General features: G+C 30.5%; 1 protein-coding gene across 1 annotated transcript; it reads right to left on the reverse strand.

Annotated features, from left to right (window-relative positions):
- Nucleotides 1-263: 263 nt before the first annotated feature.
- Nucleotides 264-12,417, reverse strand: LOC149882830 (derlin-1-like). The gene is made up of 8 exons (XM_090100860.1): nucleotides 12,168-12,417; nucleotides 10,392-10,503; nucleotides 10,043-10,107; nucleotides 9,408-9,434; nucleotides 1,090-1,185; nucleotides 893-945; nucleotides 699-809; nucleotides 264-522 (listed from the first exon to the last, which is right to left on the reverse strand). The coding sequence occupies exons 1-8, from the start codon at nucleotides 12,324-12,326 to the stop codon at nucleotides 387-389; spliced, it is 759 nt and encodes a 252-aa protein (XP_089956986.1). The 5' UTR covers nucleotides 12,327-12,417; the 3' UTR covers nucleotides 264-386.
- Nucleotides 12,418-16,608: the final 4,191 nt, after the last annotated feature.

The raw sequence follows: 16,608 nt of genomic DNA on the forward strand, positions 1-16,608 counted from the left end.
CAAAGTATTATTTCGTTATTTCAATAAAAATTCTCAAATTTTCGTCATCTAAGAATCAATGCACCAAATAAAAATTTTTTTATTAATTTTTTCCATATCAGTTGTAGAAATTTAGTTGAGTTCTCTTGCATGTCTATCTAAGCTTTTTTTTTGTCGGACACTGTAAGCTTACACAATGAACAGTTATTTTTACCATAAGTTATTTTTCATTCCATTAATGTGTGATAAGAAAAACACCAATCATAATTTATAACACAGAAATATAAATCTCCACGGTGTTTTTCAATTTTACGATATAAGTACAGTGATGGTCCTTGCAAAAAAAAAAAAAAAGAAAAGAAAAGCAAACATCATTCACCAATTCCTTAAAATCTTAAGAAAGTTTTTCAATTTCCACCCAATCGGTTTCCTCCTCCTGGAAACATGGGACCACCACCATTACCACCATTTTCATTTCTGCGACCCATAGGTGCCTGTCCGAAACCAGCAACCCCACCTCGGCGATTGGGCAAGTACTTATAACTAAGATGAAAAAAAAAAAGAACATATTCAGTATCAACAAGATTTTTAAGGTAATAAATTTCGTTGAAAATAAAATAATAGTAGTGTACAAAGTAATTATATCTGTCAAGAAATTAATTAGTATCAACATTCATATTCTCATTACCGATTTTTACCATAAAATTTTTGTCACTTACAATAAAGAGGGTGTAGTAATAAACCTTCTTCCTCCGAAATCTTGCGGGTATTTAAACATGAGAAAAAAATACAAATGGCCGACAAAGATTCCAATGATTTCCATAAGACCCCTATTTGGAGAAAATATTTGAGAAAAATAAGAATAAAAAACAAAATATCAAAACAAATCTAAAAAAAAATTTAGTAGCATTACCCTTGACCGAGAATCATATTAAATGCTGCTAAAACCCAAGGTAAGTACATGGCCTAAACAAATAAAAAGTATTCAATATTTAATGTTGTCAATCACAGCAAAGTAGCAAAGATGGCAGTCTCATCAATAACTTTTAAAACAATCTATAACTCACACTGCCACTTAACTTATTTGAGAAACAAATTAAATGAATTAACCTTGAATTGAGTTCCAAACCAAAAAGAAACAATTGTGTCTTTGTTAATTTGGCACCATATATAAAGCACACTTAAAATTAGTGCATCCATCAACAGCTGGAAAAAAAAAAATATTTCAGTTCTTTCTGAAAAGTTCTTTCTGTAAGAACATCAAATGAAACACTTATTCAATATCGATTAATTAACAAGTGCTTCTATAGACCTTTTCGTAATTAAGTGGCAATTATGAATCACGTGGTGTAATGCTTTTCTCGGGAGGGCAAAATTGTAAACAAAATAGTGAGAACGTTTAACTTATTGTTTATTTGTTTTTAAAAAAATAGTTTATTTGGAAATACATCATTTAAAGTTGTTCTTAACATGCCAATTAAGAATTACGAAGATTTCTTGAATTTATTTGTCAAACAGCTGATTAGTTTTTTTAACTGTTCGTGGGCTAAGTACATTTGCTGCAATGGAACTTAATATAGAAGTTATAGAAACAGCAGAAGAACAGGAGAAAAACCTTAAGCAATAATATACGTACAAACTAAAAGCTTTAGATCTAATTGACCCAAACTCTGTTCCTATGGAAAACAGAAAAGAAATATTTTTTCGTATATCTTTAAAAAAAATAATTTGATTTGGAATATATTGGCAAGTATAAAGACCAAAAAGCATTTTCATTTTTTGAGAGTGTTTTTGTAGGCCCTATAATGCACTTCAGGTTTAAAAAAGATGTTTTGTTTTCATAATGAAATAAGAAAACTCTGGATTACTTTTAGTAATAACGATGCTTGGTGTTCATGTATAGATGGAGCTTTTGAATATTGTGATCATTTAATTGCCGCCCTTTACAAAATGGAATATGCTTATAAAGGTTGGTGTAATCCAACATGCACTGAACAAGCAGGTGTTTGGAATAAATCTTCTCGAAAAGATATTAATCCCTGTTTAATAACTGACCTAGTTGTTAGAAAAAGAATAGCAAATAATGTAACAAATAATAATAAAGAGGAAAACAAACAAATGAAAGCATTGCAAAAACTTGATCCTAGAATTAATAATAAAGCCATCATGACTTTAATGAACGCTCATTTGAAACTTTTTAAAATAACATTCATATATCCAAGCCTTCTGTTGTAATATTTAAATCAAAAATAAAAAAATCTGGTGAAAATGTTGAAAGTAATCCTGATCTTGAGGAGTTATCTTTAAAAATACTTTCTGAGTAACTTAACATTGATGAAACAACTTTGAGCAAGATATTTTTAGAAAAAATGATTTTGACCCAGGAAACAATTTAAAATGTAGGATATAATAAAGAGATCAAGCCAAAAGCAATACCTGGTTTCAAATGAGAAAGGGGAGGATAACTGCATCCAGACATCACAGTATATATACCAAAGTTTACACCCTTTCTAAAAATACCTGTTCTAAGAAGCCTAAAACAAATTTTGTTGCTGATATTTTGTACCCTCATATAAAAATATTTATTACCGCTTTTACCAAATGAGGAATTGATCATAAGCAAGATCCTATAAAAAATTTTATGCAGACCATGTATCAAAACACACTGATTTGAAAATTGAAAAAGGTGGTCTCTTTATTTTTTATGAAAGACCTTGTTTGGCTTGTTCCTCAGACAGATTTTTAGTATGCAAATGAAGGGTGTGTTTGGGAGTTAAATTTTAGTAAAACAATTAAAGAAGGAGCTATTGAATGTGATTTTTTTTACAAATAAAAATGATCAAATATCATTAAATGAGTTATAAATATTACACACACATTAACTCCCAAATGGCTATCACAAGTTGCAAGTTAGAATATTTTATTGTTTGGACACTTAAGGACTTATATGTTGAAGTAGTGAAATTTGATCAAGAGTTCTGGTATAAGTTGAAAACAAGTTTAGATATTTTTTACAAAACATGTTTCTCCAGCATTGTTACTATTAAAACCTATAACATTCTGTGGAAATTGTGATAAACTAATACTTGAAGAGCCAGAAATCAGTGCTAATTAATTTAATGAATGTAGCAGTATTTAATGTGAAATATGTTGCACTTGGTTCCACTGTTCTTTTCAAAATTTAAAAAAAAAAGACTAGGAATTAATAGCAGATCTAGACTGGATTTGTTACATGTGCTCAATGTCCACTTTGTGTTAAGTTTTAATCTTGAATAATATCTCTTTACATGTGTTACATGATTTATATTAAATCAGTCAATCATTTAATTCCTTCTTATCAGTCATTATGTTTAATTCATTCTTTTAAAACCTTGAGGCTTTGAAATTAATATGAAATAAATAAATTTATTGCAAAAACTTTAATAAGCACAATTTAATAAGCTTTAATAAGCACAATTTCACTTTATTATCTGCTCATATCTTTTTCTATTTTATTGACTTTAAGGTGTATAAATAAAATATTCTTTACTAAATTTCTCTTCACTTATGTTTTATTTATATTTATTTTTGAAAATGTGTTTGATTATTAACTTGTTTGTTATTGTGTTTATGTTTATAATTGCTTTGTTTACATTTTTGCCCTCCCGAGAAAAACATTATATCACATGATACATAATTGCCGCTCAATTACAAAATCTTCTATACCACAGCTACTTACCATATGCAGCTGCAAAAAAAAACTAGTTTGTTGTCAAGAAATAATGCAGAATGAAAACTTGAAGCCAAAAAAACGTTTAATAAAAAGTGTTTAGAATTACAATTAACACATTTTCATTTAACATGTCCTCCCTCAGCATCAATTACAGCTTAAATTCGACTCCTGAACTTGGAACAGGTGGTCTGGATAAAGTCCTTGGGCATCTTGTCCTACTCCTTCTTGATAGCAGCCTTCAGAGAGTTGACACTGTTGTGGGGATGTTAACAACCCTTGACTCCACATATGCCCAGATTGAATAATCAAGGTAACAAATCTGGAGATCCAGAAGGCTAGAAATTTTTTGACCAGTGTTTTGATAGGTTCTCCTGGAGCCACCTCTGGGTCTTCTGGGATGCATGTGGATGTGCTCCATCCTGCTCACAGTTGATATTTTTGGGGATAGCGCCCTTCTAGCTAACCCGAAAAAGCCACCTATATGGGGTGATCGTGGACACATGTAGGTGTCCAGAAATGGGAGTTTTGAAATCCATCTATTATGTCCGAGAAAAAAAAATCAATTTTAAGTTGAAACTTTCCCAATTTTTTTACTGTTTTGATTATTTACTAAACAAGCCATAAAATTGAAATGGGTCATTGGAACTTCATGAAATTTTATGGCATTGTATCTATATAGTATGGCTATCAATGTATAAAATTTCATGCAGATATCTTGCTTGGTTATAAAGTTATAGGCCAAAACGTTTTGCAAAATCATACATTTTCACAGTGTTGGTACCAAAAGGTTTTAGTTTTGGTAAAAAAATTTTGTCTGATTGCCCTGAATTTTTGTATGTATACTCTATAGGCAATAGGCAACAACTTTTGTTATTAGAGTTTCGGAATTAGACCATTAGCTAAAAAACTGTGGCTACAAAATCATTTCGAGCCCCAAAATTTCCTTATAAAATAGGCAAATCAATTTTTAATGAAAATGACAAACTGAGGTGTCCATTTTGCATTTTTTGCTACCCTGAGCACCAATCAATATAAAAAATTATAGAGCCTATTGAAAAATAACAAAAAATTGCAACTTTTAGGTCAGTTTTTAGATTTTTAAAAAATAGGCCTTTTTGTGTACATTTTCTATGCATTAGTATAGGTTCAAAATGGAAAAGCTATAAGTAACCATGGCTTTTTTTGCATGAAAAACTAAAAAATAAAGTTAGATTGTAAAATATAATGGAATTCATGCACACATAACACAAATTGAAGGGGTTTTGCCCAATAAGTTAATTTTAAGGCTTCCTCTTCATGCACCTTGGGTCTTTAGTAAAGGTTCAAAGCTGAAAAAAACTTTTAGATGCAATAAAACTTGAATTTTAATCAGGTAAGTCACCTGAAATAGTTAATGCCACATTTTATAATTTTAGAACTATAAAATGTGGCGTTTTTGGCAGAGTAAGACTATTAAAGGTGCTTTTTGCTGTAGTCCACAAGGCAGTTTTTAAGTCTAAGGGCGTATTCTGGATGAGATGGGAGTCGTTTGTATCGTTACCAATGATGAGAAAAGTCTTGATGAGCTGCTTCAAATACCTATTCGTTGTAAATTCCAAGTGATGACATGTGGCGGTTCACAAAGTCTTTGATGTGGTGAAATACCATATGGGTCTGGGGTGTGACAATAGCATTCGGGATGGCAAGATATGAGTCTTGAAATTGTTGGATTTTGTCCAAAAAGTCATCCTCAAGGTCTGATTCAAAGCAGCTTTTCACTACAGCATCAAACTTCCTGAGCGCTTCGATGAATCTAAAAACTTGGAAAGCCGACTCAGCTTCTGCCACTGTTGAAGCCTATCCACATTCCGAAGAAGTTTGCGACAATCTTTTCCTTCAAACATGCCTCCATTTCATGTTTCATGGGCTCAGTTTCATGTTAAGAGAAGTTGGCCATTTTTCGGCATTGGGCCGTACACTTTTCATCTTCTGAAAAATGTGGTTAACAACTCCAAGGTAAAGATGCAATTCCGGTGGAGGCAAAATGTCCATAATGAGAGTATCATCGGCTCCAATGAGGATAGGTGGATGGACAACATTGCCGGTGTGTTTTGCCTTGGCAAGAATGCTCCCAGCACTCAAGAAGCTTTTATAGGTCTCTCTGAGTGACCCAAGTGTTCTCAAGGCTCCAGCCCTCTCTAGATTTGTGAAATCAACGCTACACCAAGAGCAAGGGTGAGAGCTTGAGTGAGCTTGAAGCCCACAGAGAATGTTGACCAGTTTTAAGTCACAAGCAACAATGGCCTTCACTCTATCGACTTGAATGAGCAACCAAATTTGGTGGACATTCTCATAAGTCTCGGGAAGCTCTTCTGCAACTGCCATGAGCATCTGGCGCTTTACACCCGTATCTTTTGCAAGCCTGTCAGTCAAGAGACGCTTTTGAGGTGGGGACTCTTTTGTGGCTCTGTCGATGACTTTCAAACAAAACTCCAGAAACTCCTTGCTACCATCGATTCCGATTTTTTTAATTCGCTCAGTTGAAACATTTCGAGATGTGCTGATTGTGCTGATAAGGTCAGTGATGTTTTTACAGTGGGCAACAGTGGGATCTGAACCAGTTTCACCTTTTGCATCAGAAGCCTTTATATTTGAGTGGGTAAAAAAATCACTCAGTTTTCTACCAGCAGATAGAAAATGTTTGTTAAAATTCGGCTCAACAAGCTTTGTGCCTGAAGTCTGGTTTACTACTCTTGCCAATTATTCCTACATTAGATAAACCTGTGTTGAGCTGAACATTGACCATGTCTTGTGTCTTCAAAGCAGGAGAGACGGTTTTTGGTATATCTCCACTTGGCCCTGTAATTACAAATTGGCTTATGAAACATTTTTCCAATTACTAAATTATTGAGGAGAAAAATGCTTCTTGAATAAAAAAATTTGTCGTGTCAATTTAACATTACTTGAGGTATTCATTATTAAATAAAGTACCAGGAGTCACAGGAAGAGGTGGTCCTCCAGATGGTTTTGATAGCCTTACAGTGCCTTTTGGTGAAGCTGTTTTGCTTGCAATCATTTCAACAACTTCTTTGCCTTCATCTCGCTTCTTCATGATTGTCCGGCATGTATCACATACTCCTTGAGGCACTCTTGCATCACCCAAGTTGATGCCATAGATTTTTGACAAACGCTCCGCTTGGAATGAAGTTATTTGCCTGGTATACTTTTTAAGGCAAGTTGGACAATTTTTCTGTTCTCCTCGTGACCTCTTGCATGATTTGGCATTGTGAGAAATTGCTTAGTCTCCTGTAAATGCAACAGTATTCAAATAGTTTTATCAGTCTTGAAATTTAAACTATCTCTTAGTTGTGCAAATGGAAAGAATAAAAAAAAAAAAAAAACAGGCAAAAGTTTGTAGACTTATAAGCCAAAATATAATTGATGTTATTGACAATATATGCAATTGAAACGAATCAAAACTTTATCTGTATGCAGAAATATGGACGGTCACAAAAGTGAGGGTGAACCTTTTATTTGTAGATTGGTCTAAAATTAAAATATATTTATTAGGATTAAAATAGTTTTGATATAAAAGCAAACTATTTTCATATCTACTCTCCCTTTAGTTCATTTACCCACTTGTCATCTTACAGTATTTATATAGTATAGTTTGCATGAGTATAGTGCACACTCAACGTTTTTAACAATAAATATGGAATACATCTGTTAAATAAATATCATTTTTAAAGTGTGCACCTTTTTCTTTGATATTTTTTTGTAATAAATGTTCGCACTATACTCAATAAAATACAATACTTTTTACCACTTCCTACTTTTTCCGCTGAAAAACATTTCCATTTTAAACATCATAGACCAAAAACTTTCCTCAGAAGTTGAAAATGTAAAAAAAGAATCTTACCTTGATAATTGTAGTTTTGTTGAAGAAAGAAATTAATTCCAAATGCAATAAAATACAAGTTTTCAAAACAACAAGTGATATTTTTATGGATTACCTGTTTTTCGGTAAAAGTTGTCTCTGTCAAAAATTACTCGTCAGATTTCAACCAAAATTTATAGGAATGCTTCTTAGTCTATTACTCACATTGGGTTCAATTTTTTACTCCATAGCTCAATTTTTACGGCCTCTGTAATGCTTTTTCTGAATGAAATTCATACAGACATAATGAAAGGAGCAAATTACTTAAAAAATCCACTATTTTAAAATCTACTTATTTTGCTAAACCCCCCAAACTGTGTTATGTGTACATGCATTTCATTATATTTTACATAGAGAACTGCTCAGGGTAGCAAATACTTCAAAAATTTCACTCAAAAATCAAATAATCCATATTATGAGGAGATTTTGTGGTTTTAAATGATTTTGTGGCCACAGTTTTTCAGCAATGGTCCTAATTCCAAAACAATGTAATAAAACTTGTTACTTATAACTTGTAGAGTATGCACACAAAAATTCAGGGCAATCAGACAAAATTTTTTTACCAAAACTAAAAACTTTTGGTACCAACACTGTGAAAATATATGGTTTTGCAAAACGTTTTGGCCTATAACTTTATAACCAAGCAAGATATCTGCATGAAATTTTACACATTGATAGCCATACTATATAGGTACAACACCATAAAATTTCATGAAGTTCCAATGACCCATTTCAATTTTATGGCTTGTTTAGTAAATAATCAAAACAGTAAAAAAATTGGGAAAGTTTCAACTTAAAATTGATTTTTTTTTCTCGGACATAATAGATGGATTTCAAAACTCCCATTTCTGGACACCTACATGTGTCCACGATCACCCTATATAGGTGGCTTTTTCGGGTTAGCTAGAAGGGCGCTATCCCCAAAAATATCAACTATGTGCTGGAACACAACATTGTCATCTGGAGAGTAGTGAGCATCAATCCAGGGTTTGACATGGTTCTCCAGGATTTAAATGTACTCATTAGTGTCAACTTTCTGACCAGATTTAATGAAGACCAGAAGTATTTTGATGCCATTAGAAGAAATGAGCCAAACATCATAACTGAAGCCAGATGTTTGGTCTTAAATGTATGCTTTAGATGCTCTGGGACTGCCTAGACTGTTTGATGACTAATAAAATGATTGGTTCTGCTGTATGAGACAGAATCAACAGTAAACAACTTCTCATCTGAGATGAGGATGATAATTAGTCTCTTCAAGATGTTCAGAAGTTTGTTTTGATCTTTCAAACTTTTTTCTTTGTCACTTGGGAAAACCAAGTGTTTCTTAATCCTGGCTCTTGACTTTGCCTTGAGATCCTGACCACATTTCTGATGGTGTGCTTACTGATAGATAGCTCTTTAGCCATATTGACTGTACTGGATTCCAAGAAATTTGACCCTTGACTGCCTTGATCTGCTTAGGAGCTTGAACTGATATCTTCAAACTACTACCAGGCTTCTACTCAATACACCAGTCATTTGAAAACATTTAAACAATACTTTGAGATGGTGCCATTGATGGCAAGGTTATTAATGGGATTATTCTTTCTACTCATCTTCACTTTTCGGCTGTTTTTTTCATTTATTTTTATTTTCAAAGATTTTTGTGTCAACAAAAACAAGCTACGTGTGTAAAAATAATAACAGAATATTTATTTTGAAATCACCAAACTTATTATGAAAATTGTGGTCACATGGTATAGCACCATGACATTTAAGTATAATACCATTAAAAAGAAAAAACAAAAAAACACTTACCATTAATTTCATGGCAAATCCAAGAAGCTGAAGCTTTTTTAAAGAAAAAAAAATAACTGTTTTATTTTACTAATTTAACTAAATACTAGTGTGACTGCATCCTCAAAAAATCAACTGCATGCAAGTATGATCACATTCTGTTTAAAATTAAGCGAAAAATTTTTAAAGTAAGAAGTTATACATTAAAGTAAAAACAAAGTGGGAGAAAATCTTTGATATTTTTAGTACAAAAGATTTGATAATATGTAAAGAGCCAACAATACTGTTAATATGTAAAATAGAAGTTCAAACAAAATTTCATTCAGATTCAAATATACACATAAAGTAGATCTCTACTCAAGACAGTAAAAAGAACTTTAACATAAGCATTTGACATTCAAAGGGTATGAAGCAGATACTAATTTAAAAAATCAGACGAGTCTAAATTTACATCAGCAATGTATAAGTAATGTATAACTAAGTAATGTATATATAAGTAATGTATATATAAGTAATGTATATATAAGTAATGTATGTATAAGTAATGTATATACAAAAACTGTATATATAAAAAATGTATAAGTAATGTATAACTAAGTAATCAATCCATATAATAGTCTAACCTAACCATTTATTTATCATCAGTGAAAAGATACAATTAAAGCTATGCTGTTAAATACTAAGAGAAAAAGATAGTCTGCTGGCTTCCCATCAAACAATCCTAAAGAGATTTTAAATACAATTTTAAAACCAATTATGCCATTGAAATTGTAAGACTGATAAAATTTACATAATTAAATTTGTGAATATCCTGTAATACTTTTCAAACTTTTACACAAATTTGACTAAAGCCAGAAATTTATTACATACTTTGAACTAAAGAGATCATCGTTTATTACAAAGTAACTTTACTCAACTTCTTGAAACTTCAACTTTTTCATAAAATAAAATTGTGTAAATAAAACAATGCATACTAACAACAATAACAAACAATTATTATGATACCTGTTTCAAGTCTTGTTGAATAACTGTATAAGAAAAACAGATTTATTAGGTAATGAAAACCACTCTGTGGACTCAGAGGGAAAAAAACAAAGGATGTAAACAACCTCCAAATCTAAAAAATGAAGAAAAGTAACTTTTATGAAGATTTGTTCAGAATTCTTACTATTTACTTAAATAAGTTCTTTAGTTAAAATAATTCTTTAATTTCTGCAGTTATAAAAGGATTGACAGAAAAGAAAGATTTGCTCACTAATATTCATAAAACAACAGTTGTTTGAATTATTTGTTAATTTAGACTTAAACTGCAGTCAAATAGAATTTCATAATAAACATTAAATATTGGTCATTTTAAGTACCATTTAATATTATAATCCTATTAGCAAAATTTATGATCATAAATTACAAAATTTACTGCCATTTTAATTTAAACAGCCTTTTGAAATGACTTTATGCTCTACAACTTTCTATATATACTTTGTGGAATAATATTCCTAAAAATTGCCACAATAAGAGGTATTAAAAAAAAACAAGACCATTTTTATTGCTAAGTTTGTTTTAACAAAGAAAAGTTATTAAAAGTATGAAACCAACACAAATCAATTTTTTTTAAAACAAACAAAAAAAAAAAAAAAAAAGGAAATAAAACTCCACTGTCAACAAATATATTTTAAACTACAAAAAAATTTAGTGAGAAATTAAATATGAAAAATAATGATTGCTAAAAACTAAAGTCTTTCGTGCTCTGCTTGTGCTAAAAGTGCTACCCATATTGTTTGAGGATTGTCAAATTTTTTTAAAGGAACTCAAACTAATGTTACTAAAGAATCTGCAAGTGCTTCATTTGACAAAGTAAGTATATTGGTTCTTATGAAGGCTGGTGTATCTGTAAAAATTTTTCCTTCTCTGTGTTTTTCAGATTTTTATACTTACCATTTAACTGAACATGGCTTTGCTGTACAACAGAAATATAAACTTGAGTTAATCTCTAAGCATATAAATCATTAGTGAATAATAGACGTTGCTATTTGTTTTGCTTAATTAACTATGCTGGTGGTGTAAATAAAATACCAATTGGAGGTATGTCACTTGAGAACAATTATCAACTCTAACAATTCTAAGTGGTCATCATGAGGTTGAAATTCATGCATAATCTTCAGTGCATGTAATAATCCTCCTGGGAAAACTTCTGTTTCCCTAGGTGGCAACTTTTATTCAAAGGAGCTGATCAATTTTGAATACCGAAATCCAGGTTTGTAAATTAATAACTATTTCTCTTCTGTTGATACCTCTAAGCATTTATCCTAGTAAATGTTGACAGGAATTATTGGCTATTATTCACTTCTCAATTTTTTACCATCATTTATTTCTTTCTGAATCTATTCTGTCAGGCAATAATCAGGCAACTGATGCATAATAAAGTAAAATGCTGTAACAGTGCTACAATATGCAATAGAAGTTATCCAAAGGCATTTTATCTTATAAAAACAATTCAACAAACTTTTTTTTTCTTTTTTTTTGCATGTATGAAAGAGTGAGAGGGCAACACCCAAATTAAAACTTGTGGTTCATTGATATATTGACCCACAAGTTTTAATTTGGGTGTTGAAAAAGTCTACTCATTTGCTGAAAAAGTCTACTAATTAAGGCAATCAGCTAATTATACTGCTTTATAATTTTCCTATATTTTGAGCGCTGAAATATAAGCAGTTAAAACCTCAGGAAATATGAGTTTAAATGGATACTGGAACAACAAACTATATCAAGTAAAGTACTCACTTGAAACTTATAAACAACTAAATCAAAACTAAGAATCATGTAGTATGCAGACAAAATGCCAACTCTTCCAAGAAGAGGGAAAATTATTGATAGGACAAACCACCATCTTGATATAATTGGAATTGATCTGAACCAATCACCAATATCATTTTCAGCCATTTTAACAATATATAGCTAATAGCTATGGTATATTTATGTACATAAAAGATTTGACCTTTGAAGTAAGAAGCATTATTATTATTAATATCACCATGAAAACTGTTTAACAGATACAAATTTTTAAAGTAAATCATTAACACCTATATGTTTAAGGCTACAAAGCATTTTGTATTGTAATGATGTACAAGTCATATGCTTATAAACAACGTTACCGAGAAAATGTTTCAAAATGCCGTCACCGACACTTTTTTATTTTAACCGGAAAATCTTTACGGAACAATCAACCTATTTCTTGGAAGTAAAGACGAAAAAAAACACAATGTAATTGTTTATTCTAACATTACTTTTTTCAGGCAACCATTTTATACAATTGATAAAATTTTATATCAAATTTCTATTCATTATTTTTACAAAAACAACGTTTTAGGTCCAAGGGATTGCAATTTTTGAATTACTGAACAGTTTTTTAATTAAAATAAACAGAAATTCAAAAATATTAGTGGCCATTGGCTTTTTTCAAGGTTTTTTTTTTAATTTTTCTTAATTGATACCTAGCATGATATCGATCATATTAAGCATTTAATTTTTCCGTTAACAACAAATAAAGTACAAACGTCAATCAGTTGTTTGAAATAAAAATCGAGTTTAAAATAAGTTATTTATATCTAAATATGTGAGATTGTAAGATTCAAAATAAAATTTGCGATACCTCACGTGCATTATATTACTTTGTTTCAGCCCTTCAAAGCATTGCAGAATTGTTATTCAATCAAATCAATTAAACTTATTATTCAAAAATAACAAATTATGTATGAATATAAGTTTATGCCACCAAAAACTTTTTCTATTTTAAACGTATTATGAGTTTTTTTGATAAACTTTAGAAAACTCGATTTATCTTAAAAACTGATAAAGAAATTGTTGTTCATTCATTATTAACGAAAAAAACTAAACGTTGATGCTTAAATTATATAAATCTTATTGCTAAATTATAAATTACAATTAACAACTTAATGCCCAAAATTAAATAACTTCCTGGATTTTGTAGCAATCTTTTTTTTTAATCTAATTGTACAATCTACAAAAGTGTAGTTACATAATTTAACATTACAAAAGTCTTAGCAATCAATAGCCAGCGGACCTGCATTTTTTTTTTACCGTTTATGCGCGGTACCACTATCAACAAAAATAATTTTATCAATTTTATTTGGTAATTATCAGTAAATCTTTAAATCCTTGCCTTTCCTAGACTTTCTTATAAAATACTTCAAAAAAAAACAAAAAAACAATTGTCTGAATAGAATTTAGGTTGCTGAACTCCTGCGTTCCAACAAAATTTAATGTTATAATATTATAAAACAAAAAGTATAAAAAAGAAAAAGATTTGGTGTTGCTTTTTACACCGTTACATTTAGAAGTACCTTGAAGCTTTAAAAAACATTAAATAAAAAAGTAGTATACAGTGCACCTTTAAAACTAAAAAAACACAGTTCAAAATTCTCATTGAAAGATTAATTTGTACAATGTTTCATTTTCTTCACAGGCTTCAATAACGTTTGGAGAGATGCGAGAGGTTATCGCTTCAGAGAACTTTAACTCGTAACTTCCTTTTTAAAGAAGATAAAACTACAGAAAAAAAATCTTCAAAAGCCACTCCATCAAACCATCCACTTTTAGTGCAGAAGTATCTTGCTCCTTTCGGACCTTCTACACACCAAGTTGACGACAGTTTAGTACCCTTATAAACAACAAAAAGGTGGTAAAATCTCATTTGCTGCATTACCTGATATAATTACAGAAAAAATTTTTTTTTGAAGCCATTTGGATAGGTCATCCTCTGTATAGCCTTTGTATTTTCTGGTCTTAGCTCTTTTTTGCAATGACTTGACACCTGGAAAGAAAAAAAGTTACTTTTAATTTGACCTTGAGATTCTCAAGAAATGAATTAAAACTACAAAAAGGTATGAATTAACTCTGCTTATGTATAATTTTAGCATGGAGTTTTAGAAAGTATTGCTGTTGGATAACCAACGATATTGGTGGTAACTTTGCCCAATGTGTACAATGTGCAAAGTTACGTCAATTTTGCATAATGTGCACAATGTACAAAGTTCACGTCGATTTCTACCAAAAAAATACTTTATTTACAAGATTGTTAATCTTTTTTTTTTTATATTTCAAAAAATGAGTTTTTTTTTTTATATTTCAAACCAATGCCATAATAAACACTTTAAGCAATTTATTCACCTTTGAGTTAAATTTTGATCTGCTGCACAGAGAAAAGTTGCAAGAAATAATTCTTTTTCTATTTCTATGTTTAAACAAAATGACTTGTGTTGCCAGAAACCACGTTTTTAAAACTATTTTACACGAGTTTTGTATTGACACTAGAACAAACCGGTCGGATTCTAAAGTGATTTGCATTTGTTGTTCAAATTTTTAGCTTCAAGAGAGTAAAACATCTTTGGAAATCTTTGTACAAATTTACCAACGATTGTACAAAGTTACCAACGATTGTACAAAGTTACCAACAATTGTACAAAGTTACCAACGGTTGTGCAAAGTTACCAACGATTGTGCAAAGTAAGGCACATTTACGGTTATTTTCATTATCAGAGCGGTAACTTAATAATGAAAATTCCTCCTCTATAGATGATAGTTGAATGACTTCCTGGTTAAGAAGTTTACTCTTGCAAGGATCAGTTGGTGATTTAGATAGCAATGAATAAAACGAGTTTGAAGATAGAATAAACAACTAAAAAATCTCTCATTGTTTGTTAGCAAGAAAACTTAATGTTGAAAATTTTTATTCGAGTTTTAAGAGCTTCCTTTAACTACACCCTAATTGGAAGAACGGTCTTTCTAACTGCCAGTGCCATTACATAATATTTAATGAAGGCTGAAGAGATATTGCAAAATCTTTTTATAAAAGACGACGCAAAATTTTTCATTTCTTAAAAAAATCAAGCATTTATGGCAGTTTTATGATATTTACTAAAATCCTATTTGAGTTTTTTTCGTTCATTGACATTTTGCCACTTCTTAATCGTAAGACGATGAGATATGTGCATTAGAGCTTCGAAGCATCTTATTCATGCGTGTAAATTCGATAAACCAAAATGAGGTTTGGGAACGAATTTGGAAACGTGTTCTATATAATTTATTAGGTTTAGGAGTCGCCTCCCAAATACAGCAAGTTTGCAATGACATTTCTAGCTTTAAACTTTATTTTTGTTAATTTTTAGTTCCAAACTTTTATCTCCATTTCAAAATTAATTTCTTATTTTTCGATTAGAACTCTAGCATGCTGTTTTGAAAAAATTAGCAGTTTAAAATCAATATAGGCTAGTTTAGAAAAATTTCAAAAAGACTTTTTGTAGGAACTTTTAAAGAGTTGCTTGCAGCAAAATTACGATCCGACATTACATAAGGAAGTTGTAAAAGCACAATGCTCTCTAACCTTTTAAAACTTTGAACCAAATCTAGAAATGAAAGGGCCAGGTGGACCAAACAAACTTCATACTTTTAGTCAAAAATTTGGATATTGCAGAATTTATATATATATATATATATATATATATATATATATATATATATATATATATATATATATATATATATATTAAAATTAATGCAAATAACAAACAATTTTTTAAAGCATTTCAGCTTCACGATCAACTTTCAAGACAGAACTTTTAGCCAACTAGGGTTGATTGGAAAGCAGAAACAAATGTCATAAGGGATAAAATTTTCCTAAGGTTACCAACATTTTTAAAACGATTTTTCAACTGCGTTTGAAAATAAAATTAGTCACGTGGTGTTTGAGAGAACATTAGCTTGACATCACAAATCTCAATTAAGGATTACTTATGAAATTGAATGATTACTTTTTAAAATCAAAAATTTTTTTAAGATGTCTGAGTTTTTTACGTTTTGGTAAAATCAAATACGGGAGTTCAAACTTAACAACCCGCCACAATGTCTGCATCACGAATATTAAATTGCTGAAATGCTCGACATTTGATTGCGTGCTTAAATATTCTGCAATTGGTTCGAGCGAAAATGTACTTAAGTTAAATGTTGACTACTGACCAATTAAAAACGGCAAATGATACCAGAAAATAAGAATTAATTGAACGAAACACAGCTTTATAAAAATAAGTAAACGGTCAAAGTAAAAACCATGTAGTTACTAACAAAAAGTATCCTGAAGTTCTTCCTTCAAACGCTTGGTTTAACTTGAATGCTGTAAAACAATGGTAGTAATTCGCCAATTCAACGT

The sequence above is a fragment of the Hydra viridissima genome, unplaced genomic scaffold (assembly GCF_058129835.1).
Source record: "Hydra viridissima isolate aposymbiotic clone 2 unplaced genomic scaffold, HvirCarnegie_v1 scaffold_10, whole genome shotgun sequence".
In the NCBI taxonomy this organism is placed as follows: domain Eukaryota; kingdom Metazoa; phylum Cnidaria; class Hydrozoa; order Anthoathecata; family Hydridae; genus Hydra; species Hydra viridissima.

Coding starts and splice junctions, on each gene's coding strand:
- LOC149882830 (XM_090100860.1), bottom strand. CDS start 12,326: ATGGCTGAAAATGATATTGGTGATTGGTTCAGATCAATTCCAATTATA. Junction 10,504..12,167: donor TAGTTGTTTATAAGTTTCAA/GTGAGTACTTTA, acceptor TTCATTTTTTAG/ATTTGGAGGTTGTTTACATC. Junction 810..892: donor AATATGATTCTCGGTCAAGG/GTAATGCTACTA, acceptor TTCTCCAAATAG/GGGTCTTATGGAAATCATTG.